We start from the raw sequence: 15,663 nt of genomic DNA, 5'->3' as shown, positions 1-15,663 counted from the left end.
ATGCCTGATGCCCGATCGGTCGATGGGCGGCGGCGGCGGCCTTGAAAGAAGTCTGCGGCGGCCATCGTCATCGAGCAGACACACTACAGACACAGATACGCACATCTGCCACTTACTTGGTTGACAACGACGCGTAACGCAACAAACAAACTCGATCACACGCGAGCGAGCAAACAAGCAACGGTCGAGGATACTTTTGTCGGCATCACACCACTCTGGCCGACACTACCCGTCGCGGCGCATGGGCCCATCCGACACGAGCAAGTCTTCTCCGTCCCTGCCTTCATCTCCGTTCACGATGGACCAGCGACAGGCCACGCCGCCCGAGACGATCGCGCATCCGCTGCTCGGCGCGTCCTCGTCGTCGTCCGTGTCGCCGTCTCTGGCACCAGCGGACCCGGGCACGTCGCCCATCGCCGAGTCGAGCCTCGGCTACAAGCCGCGGAACCGGCGCGCGCCGCCGTCACCAGGGAGCTCGCGCAATGTTTCCGGTGGGTCGACGGTCGTGCCCTCCTCGTCGACGAGCTCGCCCGCTCCGCCGACCATCGGCGTCTCGGCCCCCGCGACGACCTCCACGACGTTCGCTGTCCCGTCCACGTCCGAGCCGGAGGCCGCTAGCAGCGCCGCGACTAGCAGATTGCAGCACACGAGCTTGAAGGCAGCCGCGCAGAACATCGGCCTCGGCAACGGCACGATGGGCATGGGTATGATTGACGCTATTTTCGAGAAGGGGGCCCGCGCGCGCACCGAGGGCAGCAGCGACTGGGCCGACTTGTTGAAGGTGTTGACTAGCGGCAAGGTACGTGGGTCGTGGGGGTGTCGCTGACAGCCAGGCGATTATCATGCTGCCCTCAACACCGGCGTCGTCGCTGCCCATGACACCGCAGACGCTACGCGACCACGTCGCGTTCTTGTCCCCACCTATCGCGCTTACACGCGCGCAGTCGCCGACGGCGAGTGTACTCGTTACCCTGTCGGGGCTGATAGGGACACTGAGAGGGTGAGTTGTGTGGCTGGCGGGCACCCGCTGACCGTCAGGACGACGGTGACGTTCGAGTCGACCGTGCCGTCCGATTCGGCTCTCATCTCGGCGCTGAGGGAAGACTCGTCGCGCGCGCGTGTCCTGTCGTCGCTGAGGCCGACAGAGCTGTCTGCGCCGCCGTCGGCGGGATTCCCGTCGTACACCGTCTCGCCCGACTCGACATCACTCCCCTTCCCTCCGTTGGGCAAGGGCACGCCACCGCCGCCAGAAGTCAAGATTGAGAAGAAGGAGGTTCCTGCCGTGCCCGCGAGAAGAATCAACCCCTTTGCATCACTGTTTGGCACGTCAACAACACCGACGCCCGTGTCGTCCGGGCTCGTGTCGCCATCCAAGGCGCAGGGCGGGCTGAGTCCCGACCGTCCGTCGTCGCCCTCGGCTGGATCACGACTGTCCAGCCCCCGCCCATCTGTACTATCGCTCGAGGTGGGCGATGCGGCATCCATCTATTCCGACTCGCAGGGCGACGGATACAATGTCGTGGCATACTCTATCAACAAGCCTATCCGCTACGCCGAGGTGCACAAGGCCCTGGTCAAGACCGTCCGGTCGACCGTGCGGCAAGAGCTTGACGGCCTGCCAAGCAAGGTGATCGAGAAGGTCTTGAAGCTTGTCGTTGGCGCCGTGTGCCCGATCGGCTCTGGTGGTGGGGTGGATGCGGCGCTGCTCAAGAGCCACCACCACGGTTTGGGGTCTGCCGAGGTCGAGGGCAACGTGCCACTTGACTTTTCTGATCCCACTCTGTGTGGCGAAAGGATTCAGGACTTTATGGAGGGCGTGTACGACGACTTGGTACAGCATTTCCGCACCGAATCGCTGTCCAAATCCAAGGCTGTGCCTTGGGCGCGAGCAAACTCGCTTGGCCCTGAGGACGAGGACGGCAAGAAGATCGCTACAAGCCCCAGGGAGGCAAGGGAGCAGTATGTTGAGAAGGAGGCTGGGGACGGTACAGAACGGATCGAGGGGCTCGTCTGCCGACTGCTGTACAACCGCATCTTCTCCCCACTGCACTCGGACGACGCCCGGCACGACGAGGCGCTGTCGTCGCGCATTGCGGCCCTCAACCTCCTCGACCTGTCTCTCGACCACCTCGGTCTTATCACCCGGCCACCGGGCGAGGTGGTCAAGGGCGAGGTGCGGAAGGGCCTCGCGCAGCTCGTCGAAGAGGTCGGGCACGAGCTGCAGACCCTCTCGGCGGCCACGCGGTTGACGCCAAAGGAGAAGGCCGACGTACTCGTCAAGGCGCATCAGCTCGTTGTTGAGGGTCTGGGTCGCTTACCGCCAGTTCATCTCCGCCCAGAAGGCGAGCCGTACACCCCTCCTGTTGACGAGGACGAGGACGAGAACGAGGACGAGGACGAGGAGGGCGCCGGACTCTCGACAATCGCCGAGGACCGCACTCCTCTCGCGCTGCGCACAATCCCCTCACCCCCAGTCCCCGACCTCGTTCTTTCCGCATCACCTTCTGGCAAGACCGAAGTCGCCGATCCCGCGTTGTCAGACTCTGTCGGCACGGTCATGCCGCCCGCTGAGAAGAACGACGACCCTGCAGAGAAGCCAAAGACTCAACCAACCTCGGGCGCCGATCTCATCCTCCCCATCATCATCTACGCGGTCGTCAAGGCAAACCCGGCGCAACTCGCCTCGCAACTCATGTACCTGCGGCGATACAGATCCGCCATCTGCCTGGAAGGCGAGGCAAACTACGCCATCGTAAACCTGACCGCCGTCGTCGAGTTTATCGAGCATGTCCAGCTCGCCGAGCTGGGTCTCGGCGACGGGTCCGACAAGGTCATCAGCGTCGAGGACTTGTCGCCCATCGGACTGACATATCTCGATGACAATGCCGACGCGGCGAGCATCGCGTCAGCGAGCTCCCGCCTCCGCGGCAGGGTATTCCAGGTCGGCGAGCTGGCCGGCTCGGCAGCAGGTTCTGCCAACAAGGTCATCACGGGCGTTGTCGACTCTTCGTGGTCCGCGCTACGGGGCTTCATGTCGCCTGCCAACCCTCAAGCCGTGCTCCCGGAAGAAGAAGCTCAGCGCGCAATCCCCGGGGGTCGGCCGCCTCAAGCGTCGACATTCTCCCTCGCGTCCGTCACGGCGTCCGTGGCGTCCATTGCCGCCGCCGCGTCGACCGCCACAGCACAAGCACGCAACCGCTCGCGCGCGTCGTCGCGCGCATCAGAGTGGGGCGCAAACCAGGAGCTCCTGGAGGTTGCGAGCCGCCCCGAGTCGATTCGAGAGCACAACATCTACGCCAACTCGGACGACGAGGAAGAAGACGAGCCGCGCGGTATCGTGCCCGTGTCGAGCGTTATGGGTACGCGGCGCGAGGCCAGCATCGGCGGCCGGCTGGCCTCGATCGGCGCATTCGGCCGCCCGCTCAACGAGTCGCCGACCAGCTCGGCCCCCTCACCAGACAGCAAGACGGGATTCTTCGCCGCGCTCACAGCGCGCGCTGGCGCCAGCGGCGTTCCCCAGCGCCGTGTGAGCGGGCTTGGTGCCGCGGCACTCGAGATCAAGAAACCCGACGGCGCAGCGTCGCCCGTCCCGACACTCAGCTCGCTCCCACTCGACTTTGAGCCGCCTGTCGAACGCTTCCTCACGTGCGAGGTCGCCGACCTCCGCCTCGGTGACGTCGGCACCCTGCTACGCGACTACCGCCGCCTCGCTGGAATCATCAACAAGCTGCAAGCCGACGCCCAACACCCTCCAACCCATTGATCTACCTCATACTCTTGCACAATGCACACAACCTCACAATGGACACTACACACGGTTGTGGAACCAAACGATGCATTTTTTCTAACGTTACAACTGATGAGGAAAACTACATTAATGATAGGTGGGGCCCGTTCTCTAGAACCAAGCCATGAACGTCTCGCTCATGGCAGCCAGCAGAGCCGGCGCCGTCGCTTGCGAGATGAGCGTGACCATTGCGTGGTTGATGACTGGACCACCGGGAACCTTCTCCTTGACTTCACCAATGTGGCCCATGAGCTCGGCGCGCTTGATGAACTGATCGACATTCTTGTACACGTTGGCGGTGAGGGGCACATCGCTGCGCTGGTCACCGCCCTTGTTGTATGTGTTCTGCCAAGTGAGGATCTGGGTGTGTGAGCTATGACCATGATGAAAGGGTTTTAGACAACTTACCTCGTCGCGGATGAACAGGTGGAGCGTGCTAGCGAGATCAAACTCGGGCAGCGTGAGCGAGTGCGCAATGGCCGTGGCCGAAGCGCTGACAACGCCTTCGACGCCGACGCGAGTGATGAAGTGCTGCATGTTGGGGGTGAGACGGAACGGCACTGCCTCGGGCGAGTGGAACAAAGGCTGCCCCTGAGTGAAAGCTGGACACGTTAGCAGTGGCACTTTGTGTGGCTGGTAGCACTTACAAGGCAGCATCTCCGTCATGTACATTTGGCCCGTCCTGCGGCTGATGTGGAAGCGCGAAGGGGCACGGTTGTTGAGGCAGCAGACGTAGGTGAGGAAGGCACACGCTGCAGTCTGCATGGCAAACTGCTTGCGCATGAGCCAGAGGCTCTCCGAGTCGGCCATGCTCTTGATCATGTAGTTCGTGAGCACGTTCTCGGGGAGCATCTTGGCCTGGATCTCTTCGATAATCTCCATCTTGAGCTGCACCCAGCGAGGGTCGGTGCGGGGGATTGACGGGTCGTGGAGCTCGCGCTGGCGGTCGCAGAAGGCGAGGATAGTGTCCTCGTGCGTCATGCCGTGCGCAAACGCATAATCGTCGTAGATCTCCTGCAAGCTGATGTACGACGAGTCGTTCTGGATCAGGCGGAGCTGCGTGCCGAGAGCAACGGCAGTAGGGAGGTGGAACTGGAGGTTGCGGCGGCGAGACTCTTTGCGCCTCTTGAGGACGCTGTTCATGATGCGGAACAGCTGGACAAGACGCTCCTCGCGACGACAGTGGCGGGCGGCCGGCATCTGAACGTTGAACGTGTAAGGAGTGCCGTTGTGGCCGATCATCGTGATGCGCCTGAAGCAGAAGCCAAAGCCGCGGCACAGCTCGGCGCGGGGGTGGAAGCGAGCGATGCGGATGAGCTCGTCGGCCTGGTCAATGTGCTGGACATATTGACCAGGAACCTCGACATCCTCAAACTTGGTGTAGTGGAAGTCGGTGAGGTTGATGCCCGACGAGTCGAGCGGCTGGTGACGAGGACGCGAGTCAATCGCCTTCTCGTAGAAATCGCGCCAGAACTGAAGACGCTTGATGTACTCGCGCATCTTGGGCTGGTTGTTGATAAAGTCGCGCTCGACGGCCGCACGGAGGTCGCTGTGGAGGTTGAGCGAGAAGCGGCGGAGGTTGTCTCTGGTGTTGGGACCGAGCTCCTGCTCCTCGCTTAAGAATGCACCGCGAGTGCTCCACTGCTGCATGGCGTCGTTGAGTAACGCCGAGAAGAAGCGGTAAATATCCTCCTCGGACGTCGGCTTGGCGCGGTAGCCGATCTGGTCGACCATCTTCTCCATCGACAGGGCCAGGAGAGGGACGCCAGTCTTGAGGTGGTTGATGATTTCGTCGACAAACTCCCAAGGCTGGCGGGGCTGGGGAGGGCGGTTGGGGGCAATAGGGCCTTGGGGAGGAGCCATGCTGCCGTTGGCGGCAGCACCGAGGGTGCCAGCGGCTGCGGCAGGAGCAGCAGTAGCAGCAGACGCCGCTGCGGGGGTCGAGGCGCCACCCGACGCGGGGGTTGTCGGAGCCGCAGCACCCGCGGGGGTCGACGCGGCCGCTGCCTCGTCCTTGACACCTTCCTTGGCCTCGGGTTTGGTTTCGGCGGCGCCAGGGGTGGTACCCTCGGTCGCAGCCGGCGTAGAGCCAGAGGCACCTGCCTTCTCGGCGGCAGCCTTGGCCTCGGCGAGCTTACGAGCTTGAGCAATCTTGAGCTGAGCGGCGACCTGGCTCTTCTTGACGTTGCTAAAGTCCTCCTTGGTAACCCGAAGGCTGTAGAACAGAGCCTGGGGGAAGGCCTTGGCGATGTGCATGAGGATGTGGCGAGCAATCTGCGCCTCACGGTGCGAGAGTGAGAGGAGGAGCTGGGGGATAAGGGTGATCCAGTACCAGATGACCAGGTCGCCCTTGTACGCCTCGAACGCCTTGGCAATGGTGTTTCTGTTGTCATCGAGACCCAGGAGCCACAGGACACGGAGGAGAAGGGCGCGGGACTTGTGGTTGGCGTATAAGCCCGCAGCCTGGAGGTAGCACGAGACGGCGCTGGACGCGCGGAGAGCACGGTCCTGGGCCCAGGACTCGGCCCACTCGGCGTCTGTCATTCTCTTCTCGCCCGGTCCGGGGTCGGGCTTGCTACCAGGAGGTGGCGCCTCGGGCTGCTGGCGGTACATCTTCTCGTTGAACTTGCCCCACTCGGCCCACGCCTTGGGTAAGTTGTAGTCCATCTGGACGGCGTGGGCAAACTCGTCGTTGGCGTCCGAGTCCTGGCCAAGGCGCGAGATGAACATGCCCTTGAGCGTGAGGAATTCGGCTTTTTGCGGCTGGGCAAAGTACATGAGGTTGGTCGTGCTGATGTTGTCGAGACCCTCGTTGAACTTTTCAGGCTTCTGGAAGTAGCAGAGCGCCTGCTCACGGAGCTTGAGGAAGGCCTCCGAGATCTCAATGTTGGGTAACATGTAGATCTTGTTGAGGGCGGTGCTGCACACGTCGAGGAGACCGTGGCGACGGGCGACCTCACCGAAGCGGTTGATCATCCAGGCCGTCTCGTGGTAACCTCGGTAGCCGTGGGTGGCAGTCTCGGTGGGCTGGATCATAGGCATGTACACTCTGGTGACGGCCTGGAAGACGTGCTGGCGCCACGCGAGCAGATCGGACCAGACGCTAATGTCGTCCCAGAAGTTGGGCAAGCGGTCACGCCAGGTCTGGAAGATGCCCTTGAGCTCGTTGTTGACGCGGGCTTCAAGAGTCTGCGCAGTGGTCATCTGCAAGCTGTCAAAGACCTGGGCGGCCTCGCCCAGCTCGACAACCTGCTGGAAGAGCTGCAGGAGAGGGAGGTGCGCGCCAGTGATCGACGTCGGCAGCGTAGTCCACTTGCGAATGGCCACCTGCTGTGCGTCGTCAACGATGCGGAGGAAGTCGTTTGGCGGCTCGCGCGAACCATGGGCCTTGATGAGGGCCGTGAACGCCTCAAATATCTTGCGACGAGGAGTCGGAACACCTGCCACAAGCTTAAGGTTGGTCTCGATCATCTCGCGGTCAGGCGATCCCCAGTCGGACAGGCGCCAGGCGCACTCGAGCAGAAGATCAGGGTTCTGATCGGCTCGGGCAAGCTCAGTGAGCGACTCCCAGTTCTGGAGCTTTTGAGCGGCCAGAATCCAGTGGTCCTCCCACAAGCAGAACTCGTCCTCGGTGAAGGGGAGTGTGGCGTGGCGAGCCTTGACCATGGTCTGCTCGTACATCTCCATGGCCTGGGGCCACTTGCCGTTCTGCTCGAGGGTGAGGGCGGCCGTGGTCTCGGGGTAGACGTAGCGGCAACGAGCGCTGCCGTAGAACATGTCCTCTTCGCCAAGCTCGGCGTACAGCTCGCCAAGGGCACCTGCACAGCTCTCGCGGAGGTTCTCTGTACCGCGGTAGGTGTCCGACAGCGTGTTGAGGATCTCAAAGCCAGCATACCAAGCGTTGTAGGTCTTGGCGAGGTACTTGATGAGGAGAGGGGGGACGGTGACGGGCGGCTTGCAGTACGCAATGCCCTCGAGCTGGGTCTGAATGACGTTGGGCTTGAGCTCGACCTGCTTGTGGTGGAACTCCTTGCAGAGCAGCTTGGAGATGTAGGGCGTGAAGGAGGTCTGCTGAGTGCGGGTGAAAGAGCCCCAGAGCTTGGGGAAGATGACAACCCAGAGGCGGTGGGCCAGGGTAGGATCGACGTGCACAAGGTTGCGAACATATTGGATGAGGTCGCCCAGGCGCCAGTTCTGCGTAGCAAGAGGGTCCTCCTCCCCAATGACCGCGAGAGCGGCTCGGAACACGTCACCGCGGAGGTCAGCCGCGCCCAAAAGCAGGCTGAGCATCTGCGGGATCCAGTAGCTGTCTGCGAGCGTCTCCCAGTTCTGGAGCGAGTACAGGTACTCGAGACGAGCGTCGAGGGCGCGAGGAAGAGTCGCCTCGAGCTTGTCGAGGAACTTGGCACGCTGAGCGGGGTCCTTGGAACGCGTTCCAAGGAGGAAGGCGGGTTCGAGACGGTGCGTAATGTCGGTACCGCTGAGCGATTCGAGCTCGTACACTTCGTAGATGAGATCGAGGTACTCCTTGAAGAGGGCATTGTCACGTCCCTCAAACACCATCATGCGCAGAAGCAAGAGGGCCTTGTCCTTGATGACGATTGGGCCGTCAACCTCCTTGACCACCCACTGACGAACCAACTCGAGGAGGTAGCGGCAGAGGGTGAGGTTGGTCGACTTGTCGATCAAGGCACCGAGGATGTTGACGAGGTATCGGCGGTGCTCCTTGAGGTCCGCGACACGGTCACGGAGCATGTCGAGAATCGAGATGATGAGGCGGTACGACGGGTCGGGGCCGTTAGCGCTAGTGTGCACCTTGACCAGGTTGCTCAGGACACGCAGCAGGCCAGAGGCCAGCGTCTCGTTGTGGAGCTGCGTCGGCTGAACCTTGAGCCAGCACTTGAGGAGGAAGATGGTGCCGGGAAGCTCGGTGGTCGAGCGCAAGCTGGCCGTGAGGCCGTTGTTGACGGTAGTGGACACAAACTTGAGCAGCTTCTGGCCGTCATCGTCGCTGTCGGCAATCTCCTCCTCCGGGAGCTCGGCAAACATGCGCTCGGTGAGAGGACGAACAACCTCGTGCAACGAAGTGTCATCGAACACCCAAACCTTTTCGAGGAGCTTGCGGAACACCTCGAGTTTGCCGCGGATCCAAGCCTGGTCGCGGACTTCGGCGACAGCCGCAATGACCTCTGTCGAGTTGGCCACAGTGCCAATCGTTTGCTCGGAAATGTCCTGCGACATGGTGCGGTTGAAGAAGCCGAGCTTGACAGAGACGTTGGGTAAGCCCTTGGGGCCAAGGATCTCCTTGAAGAGGTCGAGAGCGCGTTTGCTTAAGCCTCCGCGTGTCACAGGCTCAGACGACGTAGCAACGATGCGGAGTAAGTGGGCGGTGATGAGCTCTCGGGTTGAAGCAGGGGTGACCCAGCCACCACCACTGGTCGTAGAGACGGCTGTTCCAGCGCGGTCGATACGTTGGCGCTTGGCGGGCGAGGGGGCCGCTCCGTCCTTCTCGTCGACGTCCATGGCATCGGCCGAGTCGTCGCGGCCGGCTTCGTCACGCAGAGCCATGCGCTTGCGCTCCCATCTGAAGATGAGCTCAATGACGTCCACAGTGAGCTTCTTCATCTCAGCCGTAGCGGCCTGGACAAAGCCGAGCTTCTGCAGCGACATGGCGATGTGGGGCACGTAGAGCTCGCGGTAGTCGTAGAAGAGGTCGGGGTGGTTGACAAGCAGCTCGCAGACGACAACAAGCGTGCTCGTTGCGTGGCCTTCCTCGACTAGCACAGTCTTGACCTTTTGGGCCCAGTCCGGGATGCCGCCATTGGTCGGCGGGTCGCGGAGAGAGAGGCATCCAGCCAGCGTGTCGATGGCCTGGCGGAACAGAGCCTTTGACTCGTTCTCCTTGAGGCGCAAAAGACCAGTCCAGGTAAGACGGACAAACTTGACGGGCGTCTCGTATGTCTCCATAAAATTGGCAGTGAGGACATAGGCCATGAGCTTGACAGTGGGTTCGAGAAGGTTGATACCCATCCAGGCGAGCTTGAACACCTCCTTGCGCATCTCGCTGACCTTGGGGCCAGCATGCTTGACCATGAGCGTGGTCAAGGCAAAGATTTCGATGAGGAGCGTGTCTTCGCGCGTCTTGGCGACCGGGGTCGTCGAGAGCGGTCTCCACATCTTCTCGGCCATCTTGACCACCAAAGGCGCGGTGATCAACGAGCCGTCGTTGTTCGGGTCGGCAAAGTAGACACGGAGTGTGGGGTTGACAACCAGGCGCAAGGCGTTGGTCTTGAATGCCCAGGTGACGACAGTCTCCTCCTCGTAGAGGTTCATGAAGTACTCGATGACCTCGCGGCGGTACTCGACCGACTCCTGCAGAGCGACTCTCTGGTACAGGAAGAAGGCAACGTATGACCTGTCAAACGAGCTGCGGATCTCGTAGGCCTCGACGACGTGGAAGAGGAGGGCAATGTGCTGCTGGTGCTCCAAGGTGCTCATGAACATCTCGAGGATAAGCACCGGGATCGTCTGGTAGTTGACGTTGGACATGTCGCTCTTGGGGTCACGAGAGCGGAGGACGATGGAGCGCCATACGCCAACGACGGCCTCGAGCACAGGCTCGCGCTCCGACAGCCAGCCGGGGGAGGTGCGCGACAGCTCGCGAATCAGTTGCAGACCCGGGAGGACGAGGTCAAACTGGTCGGTGTTGGCAAAGGCCAGGTTGCAGATGGCCTCCGCGCGCTCGGAAAGCTCGTTGACGAGCTGAGGTGCCTTGCCCGATGAGATGATGTTGCGGTAGGTCCACACCACACGCGGGTTCTTGATGTTGTCAAGCAGGTTCTGAGCACCCTCCGAGTGGTAGCGGTCGAGGTACTTGGCAATGTTCTCGGTAAAGGGACCAGGGGCCGACTGGTGGAGCTGAGACTCAACCTCGACAACCTGAGTCGTAAGCTGCTTGAGGTACTGAACTGCCGTGGCGGGCAGGAGTCTAAAGATGTTGACCAGGCGAGTCATGCGCGAAATGTCTGGGTTGTCCTCCAGGGGTCCAGCGGCAGCCTTCTGGAGCATCTGCCCGTCCGCAAGCGTGTCAAAGTGGTCAAGCAGCTTGACACCAATCTCGACCTTGAAGTAGTTGGTCAAGAGCTCGAGGAAGCGAGCAAGCCCTTCGAGGCCGGGGACACTGAGACGCTTGGCGTCGGCCAGGTTGACAAGGATAGGGCGGAGACCAGACTGAAGCACCTCCTTGGGCAGCTTGTTCTGCTGCTGGATGACGTCGCGCAGGCCCTCGTGAGCAACATCCACAATCTCGGGCGACGGGGAGTAGACGTGCTTGAAGTAGACGGTGATGATGCGCTGGCGAATCGGCGCAAGGTTGGGGCGCTCATAAAACTCCTGGCAGTTCATAGTCGAGCGCAGCATGCGCAAGCATGCAATGCGCAGTGCCTTGAGCCAAAAGTTTTGCTTGTGCGACGGCGCATCGCCTCTCTTGTTGGGGATGAGGCTCGCGTCGTCGACGTCGGCGAGGGCGAGCACTTCCTGGACCAAGCGGACAAACTCGTCGTTGATTTCGGGCACGGATGGGCGCAGGTCAAGGAGGTAGGTCACACAGTCAATGTTGCCAACCTGCATGGCAAAGGAGGAGAGCGCGCGGAGGGGCTTGGAGAAGATGGGTCCGGCTCCAGCATCGAGGAGCACCTGTCTTGTGGTCGGGCCAATGACAGTGGAGATGGGCTGGTCGATGACCTCGGCAAGGAGCTTGATGGACGACTGGGCGGCCTCGCGCGCGAGCTTGCTCTGGCTGTTGAGCTCGCGGACGAGAATCTCAGTCAGGCGGCTTAACCTGTGGCCACGCCCGTCCTCCTGCGACTGGCATGTGCGGATGAGGTGCTCGATGAGGTCGGTGATCTGCTTGACCGACGTGGGCGGGTCGCGAGGAGCGTCACGGAGAGCGAACATGAGGACACGAACAAACTCGAGCTCGAGCTCGATAATGTACTTCCTGTTGAGCTCAGCCTCGCGAACAAAGACGTTCATGGCAGTCACGCCAGCCATCTTGCGGTTCCAGTCCTCATCCTGGCATAAGCCAGTGAAGCGGCGGACAAACGACAGGACAAAGCGGTCAATGTTTCGCGAGGTCTCTTTGTTGCCAGTGAACTCTGGGCTCTGCGCCAGAGTCTTGAAGTCGGAGATGATCTTGCCGAGGACATCGGCAATCTGGTCACGCTCCTTGCCGGTCGACTCGGCGTGAGTGTTGACAATGGCGTCGGTGAGGGCCAGCGTAAGAGGGAATGGCCGGTGCCTGTTGGTGAGGTCGGGCAGCGACTTGTCCTGCACCTCGTCGGTGCGCTTTAATTCCATGAGGAAGACGCGCTTGCAGAACGAGCGGACAAACTCGAGGGCCTTCTCCGCTGTAGCTGGCGAACCCTGCGTCGCGCGGAACAGAGCCGCCATCGTCGCCTGAAACACTGGGGTCGCCTCCGTGTCCTTGCGCTCCTCATGGAGCACCTCCAGGGCCGAGAACATGAGGACCTCGAGGCCGTCGTCCTGGCACACATCAAGCTTCTGCTGGATGGCCTCGTCAGCAGCCGCGACCAGAGGGTCGAGCTCGAAGCGCGAGCGCTTGCCCTCAAACGAGATCGGCGCGGTAATGCCGCCTGGAGTCGGCTTGTACTCCAGTAAGTTTTCAACGTCGTTGAAGCGACGGTTACGGCCTCCAAGCTTGCCAAGAATCTTGACCGCCGCATGCGAGTGCTGGCGGTTGGCAGGAACTGGCCTGAGCAGCTTGTGCAGTGCACCCATAAGCTCGCGGAAGACAGGCGTCATCGTGGGGTCGAGGAAGTCCGCCGTCAGGTTGTCGATACAGAGCTCGAGAGTACGCAGACCCTGGCTGATGAGCTCCGGGCCGGCCTGAAGCGCGTGCACCAAGGGCTTCATGAGGTAGCTCAGGTGGGGGAGCAGGTTGGTCAAGCGAACCGGCACCGTGAGGGTGAGCTCAACAAAGAGGTCGCGCTGGACAGGATCCGTCGCGTGCTGGAGGAGGTAGGACAGGTTGTCGAGCATCTCCTGCAGGATTGGAAGCACCTCCTTGTAGAGGGCATCGAAGCGGCCACCACCAATCGAACGGAACAGAGCTCTGAGAATCTGGTAGTAGACGGTGGGGTCCTGGGCCTTCGGCGCGAGGGCAAACGACCGCATGATGAGCTTTTGCAGGTGCGGGACGAGGACAATCTCGTTCGTCGAAATGTACGTGTTGATCGCGAGGAACGAGATCTTGAACAGACGCAGGGTGAGGGATGCGTGCTTTGGCGAGTAGCTTCCGACAACGTCGAGGTGGTTCATGAGGTGCTTGAGGGTGATTGCGACCAGCTGGTGCGAGACCGACTCGTGGGTAATGAGGATCTGGAGCACCGAGAAGACGTGGGGGTTTTGCAGGGCATTCTCGACAAAGAAGTCCATGTGTGTGGTCCACACCTCGCGGAACGAGTGCTGATCCAAGAGCAAAAGGATCTGCGAGAGGAGCTCGATTGCCTCCTTTGGCTCGCGGGGATCGCGGTTGTTGTCAAAGATGGCAATGCACCGCAGACTGTGCTCAAAGAACTTGGCGAGGAGTTCTCCGTCTGGCGGGGGGACAGGGTTGTCGCCCTGCCTGGTGTAGGTGAGCAATGTGCGGAACGTATGCAGCAATGTCTTGAACAGGTAGCGAGCTTCACGGCAGAAAGTCTCGAGCGACTCGTTTGCGTAAGCCACCTGGTTGACGGGCATGGCCTGCTCAATCTCGCGCCAGCCATGGGCGAGACGCTCGGCGTTGGCGTCCTTGGTCTCGTCGGCCATGGTGACATCCTGTCCCGAGGTCGAGGCTGGTGCCGAGGTGGTCTCGTCCTTGGCCTTGCCCTTGCCCTTGTCGCGGTCAGACAGTGCCTTGAGCTTGTCATAGGCTTCTGTCATGGCCTGGAGCTTCTCGAGCGATGTGATGAACATGCTCTTCATCAAGCGGGCCGACTGCTCAGCATCACCCTTGCTGGCGATCGAGTCGACTATTGTGTTGAGGAGCTTGGCACACATGGTCTGGATGGAGCTGGAAAAGGTCGAGTCGTTGAGGTTGCACGAGAAGACGTAGACGACACGGCTGAGCTGTGCGATGGGGAGCTCGTTGCGGACGTGGTGGATGAGGTCGGCGACGACCGACGATGCGAGCGGGCGGAGCGCCTCGCGACTAGACACACCCGTGCCAACCAGCACGCGCTCCTCGAGCAGCGTGTCAATGTAGGGGATGAACGACGAACGCGAGTCCGCAGTGAGGATATGGCGGGTGGCGACAAGCAGCTCCTTGCGCGTGCTGACATCCTCTGGCGGGCAGTCGCGCAGAAGGCGGATGCAGGCCTCGGGGAAAACCTCGAGGTAGTCCTTGACATTCGCCTGGGAGCCACGAAGCACATACGCCAAGAATGCCATGGTCTTGACCTGGGTCTTGATGAGCTCGGTGTACATCTCGCGGTTGGTGATGCCGCTGGCGACGCCGACAAAGATGTCCCCGCGCTCCTTGGCCTCCTGGTGGGCAACACGCTGAGGCTCTGGCTGGATCTTGATGCTCTCCATGACGAGCGGGTAAAAGTCGAGCATGGCGGGCCCCATGACCGACTTGTACGTCTGGAAGATGAGGACGACGGCGATGGGGCATTCTGTCAGCACCTTGGGCGAGTGGAGCGCGTGCGAGAGATGCGTGTGGTTTGACGACGACGGCTGCGGTGTCGGCTGGGCAGGTGTCGCGGCGCCATCAGCGGCTGGAGTGGCGGCGGCCTACAATTGTTAGCTTCCAGAACACTCGCCACTTGCAACACTCACCCCGGGCGGCTTTCCAAACTCCTTCTCGACAACGCCCTTGAGGTTGGCGTACATCTGCTTGACGAGCTCGAGGAAAGGCTCAACAAATGGCTCGGCCTGGTCCTTGTGGCTCCTGAAGCCGTCGATCATAATCTTGATACAAAGCAGCGCGTTGTCCTCGTTCTCGACTTTCAACAGCTTGACCATGAGCTCCATGACCTTGGTCTCGTACTGTCGGAAGGGCTCCGAGTGGGGCAGGCGCTGAAGATATGCCAGCAGTGTGTGGCGGAAACGCTGCTCCGAGTTGTCCTTGACAAACACAATGTTCTTCTCCTCGCCGAGAATCGTCACAAGCGCCGGGATGAACACGCCGAGGTACTTGTCAAAGAACGAGTAGTCGCGATTACTCTCTGCCGAGTCGCGCAGCTCGCTCGCAATCTCCATGCGGCGGCGCATCGGCGTGTTCGTGTCGGTGAGCTGGGCCGCGAGCGCCTCGCACTCCGCGAGCGTCGTCGGGCCCGTGGTGGTTGTGATGCCGGTCGCGGCAGTCGGCGCGGCCGTCGGTGGGGGATGAGGCGCAGAGGTAGATGCACCGGGAGTCGAGCTTTCTGCTGTCGGCGTGCCGCCTGGCGCGGTCGCAGTTGATGCCTTGCGCGGCCGGCCGGCCGGGCGGTTGGCAGCTGCCGCCGCTGCGGTTGGCGTTGGCGCGGACATGCTGCTGCTGCTGGTGGAGGAGGGGGGTGGAGGGTGGTCAGGCGCGTGACCACCGCCTCTGAGGCTGCGTTTTGTCGTGCACGCGCAGGAAGTGTCAAGTCGCTGTGTCGAGTGCGCGCGCGAGTCGTGTCACTTGCCAGAGATGCGAGTGGTGTGGTGGTGTGCGAGTGATGGAAGATGGATGTGGTTGTTAAAATGGAACAAGTGTGGCAGATGTTCCAGCAGCCTAGCCAGCAGCTGGTTTAGAAACCTCCAAAGTGAAGCACTCACCTGGGGGCCAAAACACACAGAGCCAAGCAGCCAGGAGACCCCGAAGACGGCCAGGCGGCACTTTAAAATAA

General features: G+C 61.5%; 2 protein-coding genes across 2 annotated transcripts; one reads left to right on the top strand and one right to left on the bottom strand.

Moving 5' to 3' along the window:
- Nucleotides 1-114: 114 nt before the first annotated feature.
- VPS9A (Vacuolar protein sorting-associated protein 9A) lies at nt 115-3,807 on the top strand. The gene is made up of 3 exons (XM_062769349.1): nt 115-799; nt 834-1,000; nt 1,039-3,807. Exons 1-3 carry the CDS (start codon nt 242-244, stop codon nt 3,761-3,763), a joined length of 3,450 nt encoding a protein of 1,149 aa, XP_062625333.1. The 5' UTR covers nt 115-241; the 3' UTR covers nt 3,764-3,807.
- Nucleotides 3,808-3,829: 22 nt separating this feature from the next.
- Nucleotides 3,830-15,535, bottom strand: tra1 (Transcription-associated protein 1). Its single transcript, XM_062769348.1, has 4 exons — nt 14,630-15,535; nt 4,435-14,584; nt 4,196-4,389; nt 3,830-4,147 (listed from the first exon to the last, which is right to left on the bottom strand). The coding sequence occupies exons 1-4, from the start codon at nt 15,320-15,322 to the stop codon at nt 3,899-3,901; spliced, it is 11,286 nt and encodes a 3,761-aa protein (XP_062625332.1). The 5' UTR covers nt 15,323-15,535; the 3' UTR covers nt 3,830-3,898.
- Nucleotides 15,536-15,663: the final 128 nt, after the last annotated feature.

The sequence above is a fragment of the Vanrija pseudolonga genome, chromosome 2, assembly GCF_020906515.1.
Source record: "Vanrija pseudolonga chromosome 2, complete sequence".
Lineage (NCBI taxonomy): Eukaryota > Fungi > Basidiomycota > Tremellomycetes > Trichosporonales > Trichosporonaceae > Vanrija > Vanrija pseudolonga.
Note: the sequence above shows the minus strand (reverse complement) of the source record. Positions and strands in the feature narration are given on the sequence as shown.